This window comes from Scyliorhinus torazame, chromosome 6 (genome assembly GCF_047496885.1).
Source record: "Scyliorhinus torazame isolate Kashiwa2021f chromosome 6, sScyTor2.1, whole genome shotgun sequence".
Lineage (NCBI taxonomy): Eukaryota > Metazoa > Chordata > Chondrichthyes > Carcharhiniformes > Scyliorhinidae > Scyliorhinus > Scyliorhinus torazame.
In genome coordinates this window covers 14,063,665-14,088,936 of record NC_092712.1, presented here as the reverse complement: position 1 = coordinate 14,088,936, position 25,272 = coordinate 14,063,665, and the positions used below count along the sequence as shown (strand labels likewise).

The 25,272-nt window shown below is 56.8% G+C and overlaps 1 protein-coding gene across 1 annotated transcript in view; it reads left to right on the top strand.

Annotated features, from left to right (window-relative positions):
* Positions 1 to 25,272, top strand: part of wdr97 (WD repeat domain 97) — a 229,449-nt gene that overhangs the window by 87,567 nt on the left and 116,610 nt on the right. Inside the window, exons 9-10 of the mRNA XM_072507945.1 lie at positions 6,315 to 6,405; positions 19,645 to 19,777. Coding sequence (XP_072364046.1) covers positions 6,315 to 6,405; positions 19,645 to 19,777 — 224 coding nt within the window. The remainder of the gene's footprint in view (positions 1 to 6,314; positions 6,406 to 19,644; positions 19,778 to 25,272) is intronic.

Below are 25,272 nucleotides of genomic sequence, written 5' to 3'. Positions count from 1 at the left end.
GGGCGGTGTGGGTGGGCAGTCTGGGCGGTGTGGGCGGTGTGGGTGGGCCGTCTGGGCGGTGTGGGCAGTCTGGGTGGTGTGGGCAGTCTGGGTGGTGTGGGTGGGCAGTCTGGGTGGTGTGGGTGGGCAGTCTGGGCGGTGTGGGCGGGCAGTCTGGGTGGTGTGGGCAGTCTGAGCGGTGTGGCCGGGCAGTCTGGGTGGTGTGGGTGGGCAGTCTGGGCGGTGTGGCCGGGCAGTCTGGGCGGTGTGGGTGGGCAGTCTGGGTGGTGTGGGTGGGCAGTCTGGGTGGTGTGGGTGGGCAGTCTGGGCGGTGTGGGCGGGCAGTCTGGGCGGTGTGGGCGGGCAGTCTGGGCTGTGTGGGCAGTCTGGGTGGTGTGGGTGGGCAGTCTGGGTGGTGTGAGCGGGCAGTCTGGGCGGTGTGGGTGGGCAGTCTGGGCGGTGTGGGCGGGCAGTCTGGGCGGTGTGGGCGCGCAGTCTGGGCGGTGTGGGCGGGCAGTCTGGGCGGTGTGGGCAGTCTGGGCGGTGTGGGCGGGCAGTCTGGGCGGTGTGGGCAGTCTGGGTGGTGTGGGCAGTCTGGGTGGTGTGGGTGGGCAGTCTGGGTGGTGTGGGTGGGCAGTCTGGGCGGTGTGGGCAGTCTGGGCGGTGTGGGCAGTCTGGGCGGTGTGGGTGGGCAGTCTGGGCGGTGTGGGTGGGCAGTCTGGGCGGTGTGGGTGGGCAGTCTGGGCGGTGTGGGTGGGCAGTCTGCGCGGTGTGGGCAGTCTGGGCGGTGTGGGCCGTCTGGGCAGTGTGGGCAGTCTGGGCGGTGTGGGCAGTCTGGGCAGTGTGGGCAGTCTGGGCGGTGTGGGCGGGCAGTCTGGGTGGTGTGGGCGGGCAGTCTGGGCGGTGTGGGCAGTCTGGGCGGTGTGGGCAGTCTGGGTGGTGTGTGTGGGCAGTCTGGGCGGTGTGGGTGGGCAGTCTGGGCGGTGTGGGCGGGCAGTCTGGGCGGTGTGGGCGGGCAGTCTGGGTGGTGTGGGCGGGCAGTCTGGGCGGTGTGGGCGGGCAGTCTGGGCGGTGTGGGCGGGCAGTCTGGGCGGTGTGGGCGGGTAGTCTGGGCGGTGTGGGCGGGCAGTCTGGGCGGTGTGGGCGGGCAGTCTGGGCGGTGTGGGCGGGCAGTCTGGGTGGTGTGGGCGGGCAGTCTGGGCGGTGTGGGCAGTTTGGGCGGTGTGGGTGGGCAGTCCTGGCGGTGTGGGTGGGCAGTCTGGGCGGTGTGGGTGGGCAGTCTGGGCGGTGTGGGCAGTCTGGGCGGTGTGGGCGGGCAGTCTGGGTGGTGTGGGTGGGCAGTCTGGGCGGTGTGGGCAGTCTGGGTGGTGTGGGTGGGCAGTCTGGGTGGTGTGGGTGGGCAGTCTGGGCGGGCAGTCTGGGTGGTGTGGGTGGGCAGTCTGGGCGGTGTGGGCAGTCTGGGTGGTGTGGGCAGTCTGGGCGGTGTGGGTGGGCAGTCTGGGCGGTGTGGGCGGGCAGTCTGGGTGGTGTGGGCGGGCAGTCTGGGCGGTGTGGGCGGGCAGTCTGGGCGGGCAGTCTGGGTGGTGTGGGTGGGCAGTCTGGGCGGTGTGGGCAGTCTGGGTGGTGTGGGCAGTCTGGGCGGTGTGGGTGGGCAGTCTGGGCGGTGTGGGCGGGCAGTCTGGGTGGTGTGGGCGGGCAGTCTGGGCGGTGTGGGCGGGCAGTCTGGGCGGTGTGGGCAGTCTGGGTGGTGTGGGCGGGCAGTCTGGGCGGGCAGTCTGGGTGCTGTGGGCAGTCTGGGCGGTGTGGGTGGGCAGTCTGGGCGGTGTGGGCGGGCAGTCTGGGCGGTGTGGGCAGTCTGGGTGATGTGGGCGGGCAGTCTGGGCGGTGTGGGCAGTCTGGGCGGTGTGGGCAGTCTGGGCGGTGTGGGTGGGCAGTCTGGGTGGTGTGGGCGGGCAGTCTGGGCGGTGTGGGCAGTCTGGGCGGTGTGGGCGGGCAGTCTGGGCGGTGTGGGCGGGCAGTCTGGGTGGTGTGGGCGGGCAGTCTGGGCGGTGTGGGCGGGCAGTCTGGGCGGTGTGGGCAGTCTGGGTGGTGTTGGCGGGCAGTCTGGGCGGGCAGTCTGGGTGGTGTGGGCAGTCTGGGCGGTGTGGGTGGGCAGTCTGGGCGGTGTGGGCGGGCAGTCTGGGCGGTGTGGGCAGTCTGGGTGGTGTGGGCGGGCAGTCTGGGCGGTGTGGGCAGTCTGGGCGGTGTGGGCAGTCTGGGCGGTGTGGGTGGGCAGTCTGGGCGGTGTGGGCAGTCTGGGCGGTGTGGGCAGTCTGGGCGGTGTGGGCGGGCAGTCTGGGCTGTGTGGACTGGCAGTCTGGGCGGTGTGGGTGGGCAGTCTGGGCGGTTTGGGTGGGCAGTCTGGGCGGTTTGGGTGGGCAGTCTGGGCGGTGTGGGCAGTCTGGGCGGTGTGGGCAGTCTGGGCGGTGTGGGCAGTCTGGGCGGTGTGGGTGGGCAGTCTGGGCGGTGTGGGCAGTCTGGGCGGTGTGGGCAGTCTGGGCGTGTGGGCGGGCATTCTGGGCAGTCTGGGCGGTGTGGGCAGTCTGGGCAGTGTGGGCGGGCAGTCTGGGCGGTGTGGGCAGTCTGGGCGGTGTGGGCGGGCATTCTGGGCAGTCTGGGCGGTGTGGGCGGGCATTCTGGGCAGTCTGGGTGTGTGGCGGGCATTCTGGGCAGTCTGGGCGTGTGGGCGGGCATTCTGGGCAGTCTGGGCGGTGTGGGTGGGCAGTCTGGGCAGTCTGGGCGGTGTGGGCGGGCATTCTGGGCAGTCTGGGCGTGTGGGCGGGCATTCTGGGCAGTCTGGGCGTGTGGGCGGGCATTCTGGGCAGTCTGGGCGTGTGGGCGGGCATTCTGGGCAGTCTGGGCGGTGTGGGCGGGCAGTCTGGCCGGTGTGGCGGGCAGTCTGGGCGGTGTGGGCGTGTGGGCGGGCATTCTGGGCGGTGTGGGCGGGCAGTCTGGGCGGTGTGGGTGGGCATTCTGGGCATTCTGGGCGGTGTGGGCAGTCTGGGCGGTGTGGCGGGCAGTCTGGGCAGTCTGGGCGGTGTGGCGGGCGGTCTGGGCGGTGTGGGCAGTCTGGGCGGTGTGGGTGGGCAGTCTGGGCGGTGTGTGTGGGCAGTCTGGGCGGTGTGGGTGGGCAGTCTGGGCGGTGTGGCCGGGCAGTCTGGGCGGTGTGGGCGGGCAGCCTGGGCGGTGTGGGCGGGCAGTCTGGGCGGTGTGGGTGGGCAGTCTGGGCGGTGTGGGCAGTGTGGGCGGTGTGGGCAGTCTGGCCGGTGTGGGCGGGCAGTCTGGGCGGTGTGGGCGGGCAGTCTGGGCGGTGTGAGCGGGCAGTCTGGGCGGTGTGGGCAGTCTGTGCGGTGTGGGCAGTCTGGGCGGTGTGGGCAGTCTGGGCAGTCTGGGCGGTGTGGCCGGCAGTCTGGGCGGTGTGGGCGGTCTGGGCGGTGTAGGTGGGCAGTCTGGGCGGTGTGGCGGGCAGTCTGGGCGGTGTGGCGGGCAGTCTTGGTGGTCTGGGTGGTGTGGCGGGCAGTCTGGGCGGTCTGGGCGGTGTGGCGGGCAGTCTGGGCGGTGTGGCGGGCAGTCTGGGCGGTGTGGCGGGCAGTCTGGGTGGTCTGGGTGGTGTGGCGGGCAGTCTGGGCGGTCTGGGCGGTGTGGCGGGCAGTCTGGGCGGTGTGGCGGGCAGTCTGGGCGGTGTGGCGGGCAGTCTGGGCAGTCTGGGCGGTGTGGCGGGCAGTCTGGGCGGTGTGGCGGGCAGTCTGGGCGGTGTGGCGGGCAGTCTGGGCGGTGTGGGCAGTCTGGGCGGTGTGGCGGGCAGTCTGGGCAGTCTGGGGGGTGTGGCGGGCAGTCTGGGCGGTGTGGCGGGCAGTCTGGGCAGTTTGGGCGGTGTGGCGGGCAGTCTGGGTGGTCTGGGCGGTGTGGCGGGCAGTCTAGGCGGTGTGGCGGGCAGTCTGGGCAGTCTGGGCGGTGTGGCGGGCAGTCTGGGCGGTGTGGCGGGCAGTCTGGGCGGTGTGGGCAGTCTGGGCGGTGTGGCGGGCAGTCTGGGTGGTGTGGGCAGTCTGGGCGTTGTGGGCAGTCTGGGCGGTGTGGGCAGTCTGGGCGGTGTGGGCAGTCTGGGCGGTGTGGCGGGCAGTCTGGGCGGTGTGGGCAGTCTGGGCGGTGTGGCGGGCAGTCTGGGCGGGCAGTCTGGGCAGTCTGGGCGGTGTGGGCAGTCTGGGCGGGCAGTCTGGGCGGTGTGGGCAGTCTGGGCGGTGTGGCGGGCAGTCTGGGCGGTGTGGGCAGTCTGGGCGGTGTGGCGGGCAGTCTGGGCGGTGTGGGCAGTCTGGGCGGTGTGGCGGGCAGTCTGGGTGGTGTGGGCAGTCTGGGCGGTGTGGGCGGGCAGTCTGGGCGGTGTGGGCAGTCTGGGCGGTGTGGCGGGCAGTCTGGGCGGTGTGGGCAGTCTGGGCGGTGTGGCGGGCAGTCTGGGCAGTCTGGGCGGTGTGGGCGGGCAGTCTGGGCAGTCTGGGCGGTGTGGCGAGCAGTCTGGGCGGTGTGGGCGGGCAGTCTGGGCAGTCTGGGCGGTGTGGCGGGCACTCTGGGCGGTGTGGCGGGCAGTCTGGGCGGTGTGGGCAGTCTGGGCGGTGTGGCGGGCAGTCTGGGCGGTGTGGCGGGCAGTTTGGGCGGTGTGGGCGGGCAGTCTGGGCGGTGTGGCGGGCAGTCTGGGCGGTGTGGGCAGTCTGGGTGGTGTGGCGGGCAGTCTGGGCGGTGTGGGCGGGCAGTCTGGGCGGTCTGGGCGGTGTGGGCGGGCAGTCTGGGTGGTGTGGCGAGCAGTCTGGGCGGTGTGGGGCGGGCAGTCTCGGCAGTCTGGGCGGTGTGGGCGGGCAGTCTGGGCAGTCTGGGCGGTCTGGGCGGTGTGGGCGGGCAGTCTGGGCAGTCTGGGCGGTCTGGGCGGTGTGGGCGGGCAGTCTGGGCGGTGTGGGCAGTCTGGGCGGTATGGGCGGGCAGTCTGGGCAGTCTGGGCGGTGTGGGCAGTCTGGGCGGTGTGGGCGGGCTGTCTGGGCGGTCTGGGCGGTGTGGGCGGGCAGTCTGGGCGGTGTGGGCAGTCTGGGCGGTGTGGGCGGGCAGTCTGGGCGGTGTGGCGGGCAGTCTGGGCGGTGTGGCGGGCAGTTTGGGCGGTGTGGGCAGTCTGGGCGGTGTGGCGGGCAGTCTGGGCGGTGTGGCGGGCAGTTTGGGCGGTGTGGGCAGTCTGGGCGGTGTGGGCGGGCAGTCTGGGCGGTGTGGCGGGCAGTTTGGGCGGTGTGGGCGGGCAGTCTGGGCGGTGTGGCGGGCAGTTTGGGCGGTGTGGGCGGGCAGTCTGGGCGGTGTGGGCGGGCAGTCTGGGCGGTGTGGGTGGGCAGTCTGGGCGGTGTGGGCGGGCAGTCTGGGCGGTGTGGGTGGGCAGTCTGGGTGGTGTGGGCGGGCAGTCTGGGCGGTGTGGGTGGGCAGTTTGGGCGGTGTGGGTGGGCAGTCTGGGCGGTGTGGGTGGGCAGTTTGGGCGGTGTGGGTGGGCAGTCTGGGCGGTGTGGGCAGTCTGGGCGGTGTGGGCAGTCTGGGCGGTGTGGGCGGGCAGTCTGGGTGGTGTGGGCAGTTTGGGCGGTGTGGGCGGGCAGTCTGGGCGGTGTGGGTGGGCAGTTTGGGCGGTGTGGGCGGGCAGTCTGGGCGGTGTGGGTGGGCAGTCTGGGCGGAGTGGCGGGCAGTCTGGGCGGTGTGGCGGGCAGTCTGGGCGGTGTGGGCAGTCTGGGCGGTGTGGGCGGGCAGTCTGGGCGGTGTGGGCAGTCTGGGCGGTGCGGGCAGTCTGGGCGGTGTGGGCAGTCTGGGCGGTGTGGGTGGGCAGTCTGGGCGGTGTGGGTGGGCAGTCTGGGTGGTGTGGGCAGTCTGGGCGGTGTGGGCAGTCTGGGCGGTGTGGGCAGTCTGGGCGGGCAGTCTGGGTGGTGTGGGCAGTCTGGGCGGTGTGGGCAGTCTGGGCGGTGTGGGCGGGCAGTCTGGGCAGTCTGGGTGGTGTGGGCGGGCAGTCTGGGTGGTGTGGGCAGTCTGGGCGGTGTGGGCAGTCTGGGTGGTGTGGCGGGCAGTCTGGGCGGTGTGGGCGGGCAGTCTGGGCGGTGTGGCGGGCAGTGTGCAATGTTTAAGTGTAACAGTCCCACCATCGTAGTGCGGTGGTACGGATGATGGATCAGCCCGTCAGTGCCTAAGAGCAGCTCCTCCGTCGGAGTCACGGATACTCCGCACGTCCCCAGCCCCCCCCAAAGCCTCCCATTCCTACGCTGCTGTAATCCTCTTTTTGTTTCCCCCAGGACTGTGCGCGTGTGCAGAGCTGAAGATATTTGCTTCAGCCAGCAGAGGTGGTAGTCTGAAAATCTGGGACCACAACAACGAGCTATTGAGGTGAAATATGGGCGCTGGGATCACCTTGTTGAGAATTGTCGCAATGTAATCGAGGGCTGCAGCCTTGTGTCAGGGAGAAGTTTGAGGCAGTGTTGCGGACAACACTGGCTGAGATTGTGTCAGAGAATTGTTCCAGTGTACAATGAGGCCATTCAGCCCATTGTGTGTTACCGACCCTCCAAATCAGTAATTCACTTAGTTGCGTTCTCCTGCCTTCTCCCCACGCCCTGCACATTCTTCCTCTTTTACATAACGTTCGAATTCCCTTTTTAAAAAAATATATATTTATTAAAGTTTTTTAACACAATTTTTCTCCCTTCCAAACAATAACCCCCCCCCCCCCCCTCACCCTCGTAACAAAAAAAAACGAGAAATCGCGCAGAGCAAGATATATCCATGGCAAAATGATATATTTACACAGCTTTGTACACTGGCCCTCACCCGTACGTGCCAGTTTCCCCAACCCTTCATGTTATCTCTTGCTCATCCACCCTCCCAGGCAGTGTCCCCCCCCCCCCCCCACCCCCAAGGTTGCTGCTGCTGCTGACTGACCTTCCTCTAACGCTCCGCGAGATAGTCTAGGAACAGTTGCCACCGCCTGTAGAACCCCTGTGCAGACCCTCTCAAGGCGAACTTAATCCTCTCCAACTTTATAAACCCAGCCATATCATTTATCCAGGCCTCCAGGCTGGGGGGGCTTCGCCTCCTTCCACAATACCAAGATCCTTCGCCGGGCTACTAGGGACGCAAAGGCCAGAATGCCGGCCTCTTTCGCCTCCTGCACTCCCGGTTCGTCCACTACTCCAAATATTGCTAGCCCCCAGCTTGGCTTGACCCGGACTTTCACCACCTGAGATATTGCTCCCGCCACTCCTCTCCAGAACCCCTCCAGTGCCGGGCATGACCAAAACATATGGACATGGTTCGCCGGGCTCCCTGAGCACCTTCCACATCTGTCCTCTACCCCAAAGAACCTACTCAACCTCGCCCCCGTCAAGTGCGCTCTGTGGACCACCTTAAATTGTATCAGGCTGAGCCTGGCACATGAGGAGGAAGAATTAACCCTACCTAGGGCATCAGCCCATAGACCTTCCTCGATCTCCTCCCCCAGCTCCTCCTCCCATTTACCCTTCAACTCTTCTACCAGCGCTTCCCCCTCTTCTTTCAACTCCTGGTGTATTTCCGACACCTTGCCCTCCCCGACCCATACACGCGAGATCACCCTATCTTGAACTTCTTGTGCCGGGAGCAACGGGAATTCCCTCACCTGTCGCCTCACAAAAGCCCTCACCTGCATATATCTAAAGGCATTTCCCGGGGGTAACTCGAACTTCTTCTCCAGTGCCCCTAGGCTCGCAAACGTCCCGTCGATGAACAGGTCCCCCATTCTTCCAATCCCCGCACGATGCCAGCTCTGGAACCCCCCGTCCATCTTCCCCGGGACAAACCGGTGGTTACCCCTGATCGGGGACCACACCGATGCTCCCATTGCACCCCGGTGCCGTCTCCACTGGCCCCAGATCCTTAGCGTTGCCGCCACCACCGGGCTCGTGGTATACTTTGTCGGCGAGAGCGGCAGCGGTGCCTTCACCAACGCCCCCAGGCTCGTTCCTTTACAGGACACCATCTCCATCCTCTTCCATGCCACCCTCTCTCCCTCCATAACCCACTTGCGGATCATCGCCACATTTGCTGCCCAGTAGTAGCTCCCCAGGTTTGGCAGCGCCAACCCTCCTCGGTCCCTACTGCGTACCAGGAACCCTCTCCTTACTCTCGGGGTCTTATTCGCCCACACAAACCCCATAATACTCCTGCCTACTCTCTTAAAAAAGGCCTTAGTGATCACGATGGGAAGGCACTGAAACACAAACAGAAACCTCGGAAGGACCACCAATTTGACCGACTGCACTCTACCCGCCAGCGAGAGCGGTAACATGTCCCATCTTTTGAAATCCTCCTCCAATTGCTCCACCAACCTCGTCAGATTCAGTTTATGTAGGGTCCCCCAACTCCTGGCTATCTGGATCCCCAGATACCGAAAGCTCCCCTCCGCCCTCCTCAGCGGTAGGTCCCCTATCCCTCTTTCTTGGTCCCCCACCTGTAATACAAAGAGCTCACTCTTCCCTACATTGAGCTTATAGCCCGAAAACTCCCCAAACTCCCTTAGAGTCTGCATGACCTCCACCATCCCCTCCATTGGATCCGCCACATACAGCAACAGGTCATCCGCATATAGCGACACCCGATGCTCTTCTCCCCCTCGGACCACCCCCCTCCATTTATTAGACTCCCTCAATGACATGGACAATGGTTCGATCGCCAATGCGAACAACAGGGGGGACAGGGGGCACCCCTGCCTCATCCCTCGGTACAGTCGAAAGTACTCCGACCTCCGCTGGTTCGTCACTACACTCGCCATCAGGGCTCTGTAAAGGAGCTTAACCCATCTGATAAACCCTACCCCGAACCCAAACCTACGCAGCACCTCCCAGAGGTACTCCCACTCTACTCGGTCAAAGGCCTTCTCCGCGTCCATAGCTGCCACTATCTCCGCCTCTCCCTCCTCCGATGGCATCATTATCACGTTTAAGAGCCGCCGCACATTGGTGTTTAGTTGCCTGCCCTTTACAAATCCCGTCTGGTCCTCGCGAATAACCCCCAGGACACAGTCCTCGATCCTCGTAGCCAGCACTTTTGCCAGCAACTTTGCATCCACATTGAGGAGCGAGATCGGCCTGTACGATCCACATTGCAGTGGGTCCTTGTCCCGCTTTAGGATCAAAGAAATTGTCGCTTCGGACATTGTCGGGGGCAGGGTCCCCTCCTCTCTTGCCTCATTAAAGGTCCTCACCAGTAGCGGGACCATCCTGCGTACTTCCTGTAGAACTCCACCGGGAATCCGTCCGGTCCCGGGGCCTTCCCCGCCTGCATGCTCCCCAAACCGTTGCTCAGCTCCTCCAACCCAATTGGTGCCCCCAAACCAGCCACCTCTTGCTCCTCCACCCTCGGGAATCTCAGCTGATCTAGGAATCGTCTCATCCCCTCTTCCACCGCTGGGGGCTGGGATCTGCACAGCTCTTCATTAAAGGCCTTGAATACCTCGTTTATTTTCTTTGCACTCCGAACCGTGGCTCCCCTTCCATCTTTGACTCCCCCTATTTCCCTCGCTTCTATCCTCTTATGGAGCTGGTGTGCCAGCATCCGACTAGCCTTTTCCCCATACTCGTAGGTCGCCCCCTGCGCTTTCCTCCACTGTGCCTCCGCCTTCCCTGTGGTCAACAGGTCAAACTCCGCCTGGAGCCGTCGTCTTTCCCCAAGTAATCTTTCCTCCGGGGCCTCTGCGTATCCCCTGTCCACTCTCAAAATCACCCCCACTAACCTCTCCCTTTCCATGCCCTCTGTCTTCTCCCTATGAGCCCTAATGGAGATCAGCTCTCCCCTGATCACTGCCTTCAACGCCTCCCATACCACCCCCACCCGCACATCCCCGTTGTCGTTGGCCTCCAAGTACCTTTCGATACACCCCCTCACCTTCCCACACACCACCTCGTCCGCCAGCAGTCCCACATCCACCCGCCACAATGGGCGTTGGTCCCTCTCCTCTCCCAGCTCCAGTTCCACCCAGTGCGGGGCATGGTCCGAAACGTCTATAGCCGAATACTCCGTCCCCTCCACCCTCGGGATGAGCGCCCTACCCAGAACAAAGAAATCTATCCGGGAGTAGGCTTTGTGTACATGGAAGAAGAAAGAAAATTCCCTGGGTTACGGCCTTGCAAACCGCCATGGGTCCACTCCCCCCATCTGATCCATAAATCCCCTAAGCACCTTGGCCGCCGCCGGCCTCTTTCCAGTCCTTGATTTGGAGCGGTCCAGTGCTGGATCCAACACTGTATTGAAGTCTTCTCCCATTATCAGGCCTCCTATCTCCAGGTCCGGAATGCGCCCCAACATGCGCTTCATGAATCCTGCATCATCCCAGTTCGGGGCGTATACGTTTACCAACACCACCCACGTCCCTTGCAGCCTACCGCTCACCATTACATATCGCCCTCCATTGTCCGCTACAATAGTCTTGGCCTCAAATGACACCCGCTTTCCCACCAATATTGCCACCCCTCTATTCTTCGCGTCCAGTCCTGAGTGGAATACCTGTCCTACCCATCGCTTTCTTAACCTGACCTGGTCCGCCACCTTCAGGTGTGTCTCTTGGAGCATGGCCACGTCCGCCTTCAGTCCCTTTAAGTGCGCGAACACTCGAGCCCTCTTCACTGGCCCATTCAGGCCCCTCACATTCCACGTTATCAGCCGGATTGGAGGGGCTCTCACCCCCCCCCCCACTTCCCGCCAGCACCCGATGTGCCCCGTCCAACTCCAGCGGCCTCGAAGGGGCCTTCGTGCCCATCATCGCCTCGAGCATCGTGCTCGCGTATGCCCCGGCATCAGCCCCCTCCACTCCCTCAGGGCGACCCAGGATTCGCAGATTCTTTCCCCTCGACCTGTTCTCCTGGTCTTCGAGTCTTCCCGCCCACCTCTTGTGTAGCGCCTCGTTCTGCTCCACTCTCACCGCCAGGCCCACGAGCTCGTTCTCGTTCTGACTGACTCTTTTCTGTACCTCCTGGATCTTAGCTTCGTGGGCCTTCTGCGTGATCCCAAGTCCTTCAATTGCCGAAAGCATAGGCGCCAACATCTCTTTGCGCATCTCCTCGCGCTGCTCCTCGAAGCAGCGCTTGATGAACTCCTGCAGCTCCCCTTTGTCCCTGGCCGCCGCCATTTTGTTTTCTTTCCCTCGCTTCTCCCGTTGCTCCAGTGCCGCTCCTTTGGCCGTTACACTTCTGGTCGTTTCATAGAAGTTGGCAGTGTTTGCTTCACCAGTCTGCCCCCAAAAGTCTATGGAAACTCCTGAAAAAGGTCTGAGAGTCGGCTCCAGGCGGGAGCTGCCGAATGCGCGACCTACTCCTCCATGGCCGCCACCGGAAGCCTCGTCCCCGCTTCTTCAATGGCCCTGGTAGATCTTTTCACGGTTGTTCCCTCTGCTGCTAGAATTCACCTTTGATAGAGTCAAGTCAGATTGCAGCTTTAAGCTTGCCCTTCCCCCGCGTGCATGCTGGAAGAGGCCCTCGTCTACTGCTGCAGCACAAGCCAAATCTTTCACTGTTTCTGCCGGGTCTGGTAGCCAAAAGACATACCCTTCCTGGGGGACACTGTCGGGGGAATGTTGCAGCCTTCTTCCCACACTGGGAAATGTCAAACAAATGCCGTGGGGGCCCTGTAAAAGAGCCCAAAAGTCCGTTCCAAGCGGGAGCTGCCGAATATGCGACCTAGCTCTGCATAGCCGCACCCGGAAGTCCTCGGTCGAATTCCCTTTTGACCGTCTCGATTGAAGCTGCGATCTGAGGCAGCGCGTTCCAGATCCTGACCACTCGCTGGGTGAAGAATTTCTCCCCCGAACATTGTTGTTCTTTCAGCGAGTTAGTTTAAATCTATCCCCGCTCGTTCTCCATCCTTTCACGAGCGGGAACAGTATCTCCTCCCCGTCTTCTCTGACCAGACTGTCTCAGTCCCCACAACCGTACACAATATTCAGCTGCGGCTGAACCAGCGTCTTGTACAAGTTTGACCGAACCTCCTTGCTCTTGTATTCTGTTTTTAAAAATCAATTTATATGACGGGGGCATCACCGGCTGGCCATCATTTATTGCCCATCCCAAACTACCCTCCATTTCAGAGGGCATTGGAGAGACAACGGCATTGCTGTGTGTCTGAAGCCACATGTAGGCCAGACCAGACCAGCATGGCAGATTTCCTTCCCCAAAGGGACATTCGTGAATCGTTTATTGAATTCAAATTTCACCACCTGCAGTGGTGGGGTTTGAACCCAGGTCCCCCGCATCGTACCCTGGGTCTCTGGATTAATAGTCCAGCCAATACCGCTGCATCATCACCTGCCCATAGAAGAATCTATACAGTGCAGAAGGTGGCCATTCAGCCCATCGAGTCTGCACCTACCCTAGGCCCACTCCCCCGCCCTATCCCTGTAACCCCATGACCGCACCTAACCTGCACATCCTTGGACACTTGGGCGATTTATTCTCCAAAGGAATAGATTTTAAAAGCAAAGAAGTTACGCTAAACTTGTCTCAACCCTTGCTGAGACCACACTTGTATTGCGTGTGGTTCTAGTCTCTATATCAAAAAGAGGATATCGGGGCACAGGAGAAGGTGGGAAAAAATACTGGCTCGAATGATTAGAAAACTGAGAGACTAACGACTGGGAAAGATTGAACAGGTGAGGTTCGTATCTGAAGGGTGAATGATCGAGACGTTTAAAATTATGAAGGCCTTTGATAGGGTAGTTGTAGAGAAGTGCGGGGGGGGGGGGTTGGACTTTTCTCTCCCCGTCGTGGTGGGGGTCGGGGGCTGGTGAATGCGATGAGCCTTTCAAAAGTCCATTGCCTCTGCCGGGACTGGAAGACACAGCCGGTGGGTGGGGACTGGAAATTCCCAGGCAGAGATCCCATTCGTCGGGGAGACCAGGGGCGTCATTCTCCGCTGGCGGGAGTCTCCGTTTTGCCGGCGCCCGGGGGTTTCCCGACGGCGTGGGGCTGCCCCACAATGGGAAACCCCATTGACCAGCCGGTGTTACGGAGACTCCCGCCGGCCGGTCGGGGCAGAAATGTGGCGGGGCGGGTAGGAGAATTTCGCCCCAGAACTGGGGTAGGAGCCCATCAATATCAGACAGTCACTGCTAAATCCAACGGGGAAATTCAGGAGAAGCCTCTTCACCCAGAGAGTGGGGAGAATGCGGAACTCACTCCCACAGGGAGCGGGGATAATGTGGGACTCGCTCCCACAGGGAGTGGGGAGAATGTGGGACTCGGAGTGGGGAGAATGTGGGACTCGCTCCCACTGGGAGTGGGGAGAATGTGGGACTCAGGGAATGGGGAGAATGTGGGACTCGCTCCCACTGGGAGTGGGGAGAATGCGGGACTCGCTCCCACTGGGAGTGGGGAGAATGTGGGACTCGCTCCCACAGGGAGTGGGGAGAATGTGGGACTCGGAGTGGGGAGAATGTGGGACTCGCTCCCACTGGGAGTGGGGAGAATGTGGGACTCAGGGAATGGGGAGAATGTGGGACTCGCTCCCACTGGGAGTGGGGAGAATGCGGGACTCGCTCCCACTGGGAGTGGGGAGAATGCAGAACTCGCTCCCACAGGGAGTGGGGAGAATGCGGAACTCGCTCCCACATGGCGTGGGGAGAATGCGGGACTCGCTCCCACATTGATGCACGATCAGTGACCACTAAAGCGAGGTTGTAGTCCAACTGAAGGCTTTAATAAGCTAGATGTTTCCCCCAGCAGCTCAGGTACAGAATGAAGGCTGCTGGGGCGGCACGGGCTCTTGTACCCCGCCTAGCAGGGCGGGGCTACCATACATCCTAACCAATAGAAAGCATACAGTTTCCACCAATGGTACTCCAACCTATCAGGTACCGTAATACCTCTAATACCACATTCACCCCGTGTTAAAAAAGAGTCCGGCGGGGGTGGTGGCCGGATACTACAAACATGGCAACGTGGTAGAATTAGTTATGGAGGTACTGTAATACCTCCGTACAGTGTTTAGTAACTATTTACAATTCTGATAGCTATGGACATTTGATGATTTATATTTACAGTTTACAGTTTACAATTTAAAATGAAGCAATCAGTCGATCAGGGGCCTTGGTCGTCCTCTGTGATCGTCGGAGCCTCGGTAGTGACTCCGGGGGAGGCTCGGGCGTCTGTGACTCCGGGGGCGTGGCTTAGATCTCCATGGCAGCTTCGGTACCCCTAGGTGGCACTGGTGAGGGAAACGGTTGACCTGGGAAGGGAGCGTCTGCGGGGTGCGTCGGTGGGTGGGGGGGTCTAGACGGGGCCGGCGGAAGGACCGATCCTCCTGTAAGGTGCTGCGGTGGAGGGGAGGGTGGGACTGGTGGCTGAGGTGTGCGTGGGGCTCTGGCGGGCACCAGGTCCAGTAGGGAGACCGTATCTTGTCGGCCGTCGGGGTACACCACGTAAGCGTACTGGGGGTTAGCTTGGAGCAGATGGACCCTGTCGACCAACGGGTCCAACTTGTGTGCCCGCACGTGTTTTTGGAGCAGGATGGGTCCGGGTGCTGCCAGCCAGGTCGGGAGCGAGGTCCCAGAGGAGGACTTCCTGGCGAAGACAAGGAGACGTTCGTGAGGTGTCTGGTTTGTGGTCGTACAAAGCAGAGACCGGATGGAGTGGAGGGCATCCGGGAGGACTTCCTGCCAGCGGGTGACTGGGAGGTTCCTGGACCGTATGGCCAGTAGGACGGTTTTCCAGACCGTTCCGTTCTCCCTCTCTACCTGTCCGTTTCCCCGGGGATTGTAACTGGTCGTCCTGCTCGAGGCGATGCCCTTGCTGAGCAGGAATTGACGCAGTTCGTCGCTCATAAATAAGGACCCCCTATCACTGTGTATGTACGCGGGGAAACCGAACAGTGTAAAGATACCCTGGAGGGCCTTGATGACGGTGGCTGCGGTCATGTCGGGGCAGGGGATGGCGAATGTGAACCGGGAGTACTCATCAATCACGTTCAGGATGTACGTGTTGCGGTCGGTGGAGGGGAGGGGGCCTTTGAAGTCCATGCTGAGGTGTTCAAAGGGATGGGAAGCCTTTATCAGGTGCGCCCGCTCTGGCCGGTAGAAGTGCGGTTTGCACTCCGCGCAGATTTGGCAGTCCCTGGTGACGGTCCTGACCTCCTCGATGGAGTAGGGCAGGTTGCGGGTCTTGATAAAGTGGAAAAAAACGAGTGACCCCTGGGTGGCAAAGGTCCTCGTGGAGGGATCAGAGGCGGTCCACTTGTGCGGTGGCACAAGTGCCGCGGGACAGGGCATCAGGAAGCTCATTTGACTTCCCGGGACGATACAAGATCTCATAGTTGTAGGTGGAGAGTTCTATCCTCCACCGCAAGATCTTATCGTTTTTTATCTTGCCCCGCTGTGCATTATCGAGCATGAAGGCAACCGACCGTTGGTCAGTGAGGAGAATGAATCTCCTGCCGGCCAGGTAATGCCTCCAATGTCGCACAGCTTCTACTATGGTCTGGGCCTCCTTTTCGACTGAGGAGTGGTGGATTTCAGAAGCATGGAGGGTACGTGAGAAGAAGGCCACGGGTCTGCCCGCTTGGTTGAGGGTGGCCGCCAGAGCTACGTCGGACGCATCGCTCTCGACCTGGAAGGGGTGGGACTCGTTGATGGCGTGCATCGTGGCCTTTGCAATGTCTGCTTTGATGCGGCTGAAGGCCTGGCGGGCCTCTATCGACAGGGGAAATGCTGTGGATTGGAACAGGGGACGGGCCGTGTCCACATATTTGGGGACCCACTGGGTGTAGTAGCTGAAAAACCCTAGGCAGCGCTTCAGGAGCAGTGAGGGAGGGGGAACTCCATAAGGGGGCGCATGCGTTCAGGTTCGGGGCCTATAACTCCATCATGCACTACGTAGCCGAGGATGGCTACGCGGTCGGTGCTAAAAACACATTTATCCTTGTTATATGTAAGGTTAAGGATCTTTGGGGTCTGGAGGAATGTTCGGAGGTTGGTGTCGTGGTCCTGCTGGTCGTGGCCGCAGATGGTGACATTATCGAGATACGGGAATGTTGCCCGTAAACCGTACCAGTCAACCATTCGGTCCATCTCGCGCTGGAAGACCGAGACCTTGTTGGTGACACCGAAGGGAACCCTTAAGAAGCGGTAGAGCCAGCCATCTGCCTCGAAGGCAGTGTATTTGCGGTCACTAGTGCGGATGGGGAGCTGGTGGTAGGCGGACTTGAGATCCACCGTGGAGAAGACCTTATAATGCGCGATCCTGTTCACCAGGTCGGATATGCGGGGGAGGGGGTACGCGTCCAGTTGCGTAAACCTGTTGATGGTCTGACTGTAGTCGATGACCATCCTATGCTTCTCCCCGGTCTTTACCACCACTACTTGAGCTCTCCAGGGACTGTTACTGGCTTCAATGACCCCTTCCCTCAGTAGCCTTTGGACCTCTGACCTAATAAAGATCCGGTCCTGGACACTGTACCGTCTGTTCCTGGTGGCGACGGGTTTGCAATCCGGGGTGAGGTTCGCAAACAGGGAAGGCGGGTCAACCTTAAGGGTCGCGAGGCCGCAGACAGTAAGGGGGGGTATAGGGCCGCCGAATTTGAAGGTTAGACTTTGGAAGTTACACTGGAAGTCTAAACCCAGGAGTGTAGCCGCGCAGAGGTGGGGAAGGACGTAGAGACGGAAATTTCTGAACTCCCTTCCCTGGACTGTGAGGTTTGGTACACAAAACCCCTTTATCTCCACTGAGTGTGAACCGGAGGCCAGGGAGATTTTTTGATTAACGGGTTGGATGAGGAGAAAACAGTGCCTTACTGTGTCGGGGTGTATGAAGCTCTCCGTGCTCCCAGAGTCGATTAGGCAGGACGACTCGTGCCTGTTGATGAATACAGTCGTTGTAGCAGTTGAGAGTGTTCGAGGTCGGGACTGATCCAGGGTCACCGAGGCTAATCGCAGCAGTTGAGAGTTCTCTTCGGGCAGTGCGTGGTCAGCCGAGCTGGGGTCCTCGGGGTTCATCCAAGATGGCGGCTCCCATTGTTCGCACATAGCTGGGGGTGCACAAGATGGCAGCGCCCATACCTCCAACGTGGCGTCCGCGGAACAAGATGGCGGCGCCCGGGGTCCGCACGTGGCCCTGGAATAGGAAGATGGCGGTGACCGCTGGCCGCACGGGGACCATGGAGAAGTTTGTGGTTGCGGTCCGCATTCACCGCTGGAGACCGCGGCAACCGCACTAGCCTGACATACCCCCACGAAATGGCCCTTTTTGCCGCATCCCTTGCAGGTGGATGCGCGGGCCGGGCAGCGCTGGCGGGGGTGATTGGCCTGCCCGCAAAATTAGCAGCCCTGGGGTTGCCAGGCCGCCTTGCAGCGCAGGCCTGTGGGGGGATGGGGGAAGTCTCGGAGTCAGCCGCGGAGGGGTTCCACGCTGCCCAGGGGGCTGCCGCGCGGTCGGGAACGTAAAGGCGGGCGTTCCACGTCCAGGGAGCCTGCAAGGGCCCGTGCTTCCCTGAGACCCAGAGTGTCTTTTTCTAACAGTCGATGGCGGATTTGTGAGGATAGCATACCTGCCACGAAAGCGTCCCGGACTAAGAGTTCAGTGTGTTCGCTCACCGAAACTTGCGGGCAGCTGCAGCATCTCCCCAACACCAGGGGTGCACGGTAGAATTCTTCCAGCGATTCCCCAGGGGTTTGTCGCCTCGTTGCAAGCAGGTGCCGGGCGTAGACCTGGTTTACCGGGCGAATATAGTGTCCTTTTAGCAGTTCTATTGCTGCATCGAAGTCTTCCGCTTCCTCGAAGAGGGTGTAAATCTCCGGGCTCACCTTTGAGTGCAGGACTTGTAGTTTCTGCTCTCTGGTGGGTGTGTTTTCGGCCGTCCCGAGATACCCTTTAAAGTACACCAGCCAGTGCTTGAAGATTGCCGCTGAGTTTGCCGCGTGGGGGCTAAGTTGCAGACACTCCGGCTTGATTCGGAGCTCCATCCTTTCTTCTTAAAAAAAACTAGCTTATTAAATTGATGCACGATCAATGACCACTAAAGCGAGGTTGTAGTCCAACTGAAGGCTTTAATAAGCTAGATGTTTCCCCCAGCAGCTCAGGTACAGAATGATGGCTGCTGGGGCGTCACGGGCTCTTATAACCCGCCTAGCAGGGCGGAGCTACCATACATCCTAACCAATCGAAAGCATACAGTTTCCACCAATGGTGCTCCAGCCTATCAGGTACCGTAATACCTATAATACCATACACAAGGAGTGGGGAGAATGTGGAACTCGCTCCTAGAGGGAGTGGGGAGAATGCGGAACTCACTCCCAGAGGGAGTGGGGAGAATACGGAACTCACTCCCAGAGGGAGTGGGGAGAATGCGGAACTCACTCCCAGAGGGAGTGGGGAGAATGCGGAACTCGCTCCCACAGGGAGTGGGGAGAATGCGGAACTCACTCCCAGAGGGAGTGGGGAGAATGCGGAACTCGCTCCCACAGGGAGTGGCCGAAATGAATAACATTTTAAGGAGCAGCTGGATAAACAGCGAGCAAACAGGCACGAGAAGGATATATAGATGGGACATCATGAAGTTAGGCAGAGGCTCATTTGGAACAGCCTGGACCAGTTGCGCTGAATGGCCTGTTCCTGTGCTGTAAATGCTGTGTCATTCTGAATGAAGTATACTGTTTCTTGCTGCACTAATCCCATCCACAGCCTCATTCTGTAACCTTTTACCTACTTTTGGTTCCTGCGCCTATCAGCGGGGTACCAGACCATGTTTATCTCTGTTCTGACGTCCGTGATTCAGGGTCTAACAGGCTGGTGTTTACTGATAACGGGGTGCAGAAAGAAGTAAATATAAATAGATATCACCCCCCCCTCCCACTATTTCTCAGCCAGGCCCGAGCAGGGACAGCACAGTTAATGTCTGGATGGCTGGTTTACTCAAGAGGCAGTGGACAGGAGACGCTAGCTTTGAGTTTTGAAAGACCTTCTATGTGAACAGTGTCACCTGAAGACAGTAGAGAAGGAGGTCATTCAGCCCACCAGGCCTGTGCTTGCTCCTTGGAAGAGCGATCCCCCCACCACCCCGCTAACTTCCCCATTACCCTGCACATTTTGCCATTTAAAGTACACATCAAGTTCCCTCCTTTTGAATGACTCGGGGCTTTTCACAGTAACTTCATTGCAGTGTTAATGCAAGCCTCCTTGTGACAATAATAAAGATAATTATAATCCCCACAACCCACCAACGCAATAAGGTTATGATCGGACCTCGTTGTAACCCTCGCCAGCTCTGTCTGCCGAGGATTACACCTGAGCGTGGGGTGCGGGGTAGTGGGGTAGTGGGGTGTGGGGTAGTGGGGTGTGGGGTAGTGGGGTAGGGTAGACAGGTGGCTGTACCCCTGAAATAAGACCCACAATGCAGGAGGCGTGAAGTGAAAAGTAATTTCAAACCACTGGTGCACTGGTAGGGTTCACCTGCAGCATGAACCATCCGTCAAGCATAGACCTAAATATTTCACCAATGGTTCTCGTTCCCTTTTCAAACTGCACTTTTAGGTCTCTGAGTGAGTTGTACGTGAGAGTGATAATCTGCAAATCCTGTTACTTTTAAACCTTTGGCTCCTCTCTGCGTCTTTCTCAGGATCATTAATCTTAAAGCCGTAGCTAACTGCATCTCATTCTGCAATGATGTCGGTACCCTCCTGTTGGGGATCGGGCGCAACCTGTATCTCATGAACAACGTCGAATACCTGACCCAACAACACCTTCTCCGGGTATGAGTATATTGCAGAGTGTGTATGTATGTGTGTGTACTGCAGGTGTGAGTATATTGCAGAGTGTGTATGTATGTGTGTGTACTGCGAGTATGAGTATATTGCAGGGTGTGTATGTCTGTGTGTGTACTGCGGGTATGAGTATATTGCAGAGCGTGTATGTGTGTGTGTGTACTGCGGGTATGAGTATATTGCAGAGTGTGTATGTATGTATGTACTGCGGGTATGAGTATATTGCAGAGTGTGTATGTGTGTGTGTATACTGCGGGTATGAGTATATTGCAGAGTGTGTATGTATGTATGTGTACTGCGGGTATGAGTATATTGCAGAGTGTGTATGTATGTATGTGTACTGCGGGTATGAGTATATTGCAGAGTGTGTATGTATGTATGTGTACTGCGGGTATGAGTATATTGCAGAGTGTGTATGTATGTATGTGTACTGCGGGTATGAGTATATTGCAGAGTGTGTATGTATGTATGTACTGCGGGTATGAGTATATTGCAGAGTGTGTATGTGTGTGTGTATACTGCGGGTATGAGTATATTGCAGAGTGTGTATGTATGTATGTGTACTGCGGGTATGAGTATATTGCAGAGTGTGTATGTATGTATGTGTACTGCGGGTATGAGTATATTGCAGAGTGTGTATGTATGTGTGTGTACTGCGGGTATGAGTATATTGCAGAGTGTGTATGTGTGTGTGTGTACTGCGGGTATGAGTATATTGCAGAGTGTGTATGTATGTATGTACTGCGGGTATGAGTATATTGCAGGGTGTGTATGTATGTGTGTGTACTGCGGGTATGAGTATATTGCAGAGTGTGTATGTATGTGTGTGTACTGCGGGTATGAGTATATTGCAGGGTGTGTATGTGTGTGTGTGTACTGCGGGTATGAGTATATTGCAGAGTGTGTATGTATGTGTGTGTACTGCGGGTATGAGTATATTGCAGAGTGTGTATTTATGTGTGTGTACTGCGGGTATTAGTATATTGCAGAGTGTGTATGTATGTGTGTGTACGGCGGGTATGAGTATATTGCAGAGTGTGTATGTATGTGTGTGTACGGCGGGTATGAGTATATTGCAGGGTGTGTATGTATGTGTGTGTACTGCGGGTATGAGTATATTGCAGAGTGTATATATATGTGTGTGTACGGCGGGTATGAGTATATTGCAGGGTGTGTATGTGTGTGTGTGTACTGAGGGTATGAGTATATTGCAGAGTGTATATGTATGTGTGTGTACTGCGGGTATGAGTATATTGCAGTGTGTATGTGTGTGTGTATACTGCGGGTATGAGTATATTGCAGAGTGTGTATGTATGTGTGTGTACTGCGGGTATGAGTATATTGCAGAGTGTGTATGTGTGTGTGTGTACTGCGGGTATGAGTATATTGCAGAGTGTGTATGTCTGTGTGTGTACTGCGGGTATGAGTATATTGCAGAGTGTGTATGTCTGAGTGTGTACTGCGGGTATGAGTATATTGCAGAGTGTGTATGTCTGTGTGTGTACTGCGGGTATGAGTATATTGCAGAGTGTGTATGTATGTGTGTGTACTGCGGGTATGAGTATATTGCAGGGTGTGTATGTGTGTGTGTGTGTACTGCGGGTATGAGTATATTGCAGAGTGTGTATGTATGTGTGTGTACTGCGGGTATGAGTATATTGCAGAGTGTGTATTTATGTGTGTGTACTGCGGGTATTAGTATATTGCAGAGTGTGTATGTATGTGTGTGTACGGCGGGTATGAGTATATTGCAGAGTGTGTATGTCTGTGTGTGTACTGCGGGTATGAGTATATTGCAGAGTGTGTATGTATGTGTGTGTACTGCGGGTATGAGTATATTGCAGGGTGTGTATGTGTGTGTGTGTGTACTGCGGGTATGAGTATATTGCAGAGTGTGTATGTATGTGTGTGTACTGCGGGTATGAGTATATTGCAGAGTGTGTATTTATGTGTGTGTACTGCGGGTATTAGTATATTGCAGAGTGTGTATGTATGTGTGTGTACGGCGGGTATGAGTATATTGCAGAGTGTGTATGTATGTGTGTGTACTGCGGGTATGAGTATATTGCAGAGTGTATATGTATGTGTGTGTACGGCGGGTATGAGTATATTGCAGGGTGTGTATGTGTGTGTGTGTACTGAGGGTATGAGTATATTGCAGAGTGTATATGTATGTGTGTGTACTGCGGGTATGAGTATATTGCAGTGTGTATGTGTGTGTGTATACTGCGGGTATGAGTATATTGCAGAGTGTGTATGTATGTGTGTGTACTGCGAGTATGAGTATATTGCAGAGTGTGTATGTGTGTGTGTGTACTGCGGGTATGAGTATATTGCAGAGTGTGTATGTATGTGTGTGTACTGCAGGTGTGAGTATATTGCAGAGTGTGTATGTGTGTGTGTGTACTGCGGGCATGAGTATGTTGCAGAGTGTGTATGTGTGTGTGTGTACTGAGGGTATGAGTATATTGCAGAGTGTGTATGTGTGTGTACGTACTGCGGGTATGAGTATATTGCAGAGTGTGTATGTATGTATGTGTACTGCGGGTATGAGTATATTGCAGAGTGGAGATATATGTGTGTGTACTGCGGGTATGAGTATATTGCAGGGTGTGTATGTGTGTGTGTGTACTGAGGGTATGAGTATATTGCAGAGTGTATATGTACGTGTGTGTACTGCGGGTATGAGTATATTGCAGAGTGTGTATGTATGTGTGTGTACTGAGGGTATGAGTATATTGCAGAGTGTGTATGTATGTATGTGTACTGCAGGTATGAGTATATTGCAGAGTCTATATGTACGTGTGTGTACTGCGGGTATGAGTATATTGAGTATATTGCAGAGTCTATATGTACGTGTGTGTACTGCGGGTATGAGTATATTGCAGAGTGTGTATGTATGTATGTGTACTGCGGGTATGAGTATATTGCAGAGTGTGTATGTATGTATGTGTACTGCGGGTATGAGTATATTGCAGAGTGTGTATGTATGTGTGTGTACTGCAGGTGTGAGTATATTGCAGAGTCTATATGTACGTGTGTGTACTGCGGGTATGAGTATATTGCAGAGTGTGTATGTATGTATGTGTACTGCAGGTATGAGTATATTGCAGAGTGTATATGTATGTATGTGTACTGCAGGTATGAGTATATTGCAGAGTCTATATGTACGTGTGTGTACTGCGGGTATGAGTATATTGCAGAGTGTGTATGTATGTATGTGTACTGCAGGTATGAGTATATTGCAGAGTCTATATGTACGTGTGTGTACTGCGGGTATGAGTATATTGAGTATATTGCAGAGTCTATATGTACGTGTGTGTACTGCGGGTATGAGTATATTGCAGAGTGTGTATGTATGTATGTGTACTGCGGGTATGAGTATATTGCAGAGTGTGTATGTATGTGTGTGTACTGCAGGTGTGAGTATATTGCAGAGTCTATATGTACGTGTGTGTACTGCGGGTATGAGTATATTGCAGAGTGTGTATGTATGTATGTGTACTGCAGGTATGAGTATATTGCAGAGTGTATATGTATGTATGTGTACTGCAGGTATGAGTATATTGCAGAGTCTATATGTACGTGTGTGTACTGCGGGTATGAGTATATTGCAGAGTGTGTATGTATGTATGTGTACTGCAGGTATGAGTATATTGCAGAGTCTATATGTACGTGTGTGTACTGCGGGTATGAGTATATTGCAGAGTGTGTATGTATGTATGTGTACTGCAGGTATGAGTATATTGCAGAGTGTATATGTATGTATGTGTGTGTACTGCGGGTATGAGTATATTGCAGAGTGTGTATGTATGTGTGTGTACTGCGGGTATGAGTATATTGCAGAGTGTGTATGTATGTGTGTGTACTGCGGGTATGAGTATATTGCAGAGTGGAGATGTATGTGTGTATACTGCGGGTGTGAGTATATTGCAGAGTGTGTATGTATGTGTGTGTACTGCGGGTATGAGTATATTGCAGAGTGTGTATGTATGTGTGTACTGCGGGTATGAGTATATTGCAGAGTGTGTATGTATGTGTGTGTACTGCGGGTATGAGTATATTGCAGAGTGGAGATGTATGTGTGTATACTGCGGCTGTGAGTATATTGCAGAGTGTGTATGTATGTGTGTGTACTGCGGGTATGAGTATATTGCAGAGTGTGTATGTATGTGTGTGTACTGCGGGTATGAGTATATTGCAGAGTGTGTATGTATGTATGTGTACTGCGGGTATGAGTATATTGCAGAGTGTGTATGTATGTATGTGTACTGCGGGTATGAGTATATTGCAGAGTGTGTATGTATGTATGTGTACTGCGGGTATGAGTATATTGCAGGGTGTGTATGTATGTGTGTGTACTGCGGGTATGAGTATATTGCAGAGTGGAAATGTATGTGTGTATACTGCGGATATGAGTATATTGCAGAGTGTATATGTATGTATGTGTATTTTGTTATGACATGGCAGGTATTAATTGCCAAGTTGCTCAAATCCCAAAAGGGAAATTGAAAAAGCTGCCGGAAGGGTTTTGCACTTTGTGTATTATGAGGAGGCTTTCTGAAATCAGGATGTAACTTCTCAGACCATTTGTGAAGATTTTATATTGAAGTTAAACATTTATTAAAATAAAGCAATAAAAAAATTAGACTTATAACACAAGAATATTCACAGTACTTTTAGAACATTTCCAAAATGATCTTGGCTTAAAATAAACTCAGAGCAAACACCCCACATCTTTTAATGGCAACAGTCCTTATAGATTTTCTAATTTATAAAATTCCAGTATCGTAACCATTCACTTCCCCGCTACTCTGGGATTCTCTAAGGGTGACAGCCAACTCATTCTCAGAGAAATGGCTTCACCACTCTCGGTCTATGGCTCTGCTTGATTATCCCGAGGCCTGGGAACAAACGCCCAAGTCTGGGAGACTTTGTCATGGAGCCGTTCACCAAATGTAGACCAGACATAATGGCACCTGGGGGGGGGTCTCCCAAGCCATTGGAGGCCGGCAGGGACACTGCCAGGGTGCCAGACTGGCCGTGCCAAGGTGCCCAGGTGCCAGGTTGCATGTGCCAGGGATCGCGTCTGGAGGGCACCCTGCTCTTAAGAGGTGGGGTGAGGGGAGGGGCTTGAGGACCCCCTAAGAGGTAAGGTTTTTTGGGGGGGAAGGTCGGGAAGCCATGGTGGGGTGGCTAAGGGGGTTGAGAGATAGGGGTGGCATTTAGAAATAGTGCCCCAATCTCTTCCTGCAGCGATGAGCTCCCATCAGTGCAGGAAGTGAGGTAAGTGCCACCTCGCAGGGGTGTTCCTTGGCAATGCGCAAAAAAACCATAGCCCCGTTTGAAAGAGGCGTCTTTCTTGGCACTACAGGCATTAAGAAACACTCGCACCCAAAATGGGACTCTGTCTTGATTTGGTTAAATCGCGCCCACAGTCCGCAATGTATTCTGAAATCAGTTTTACCCCAATGATCTTACCC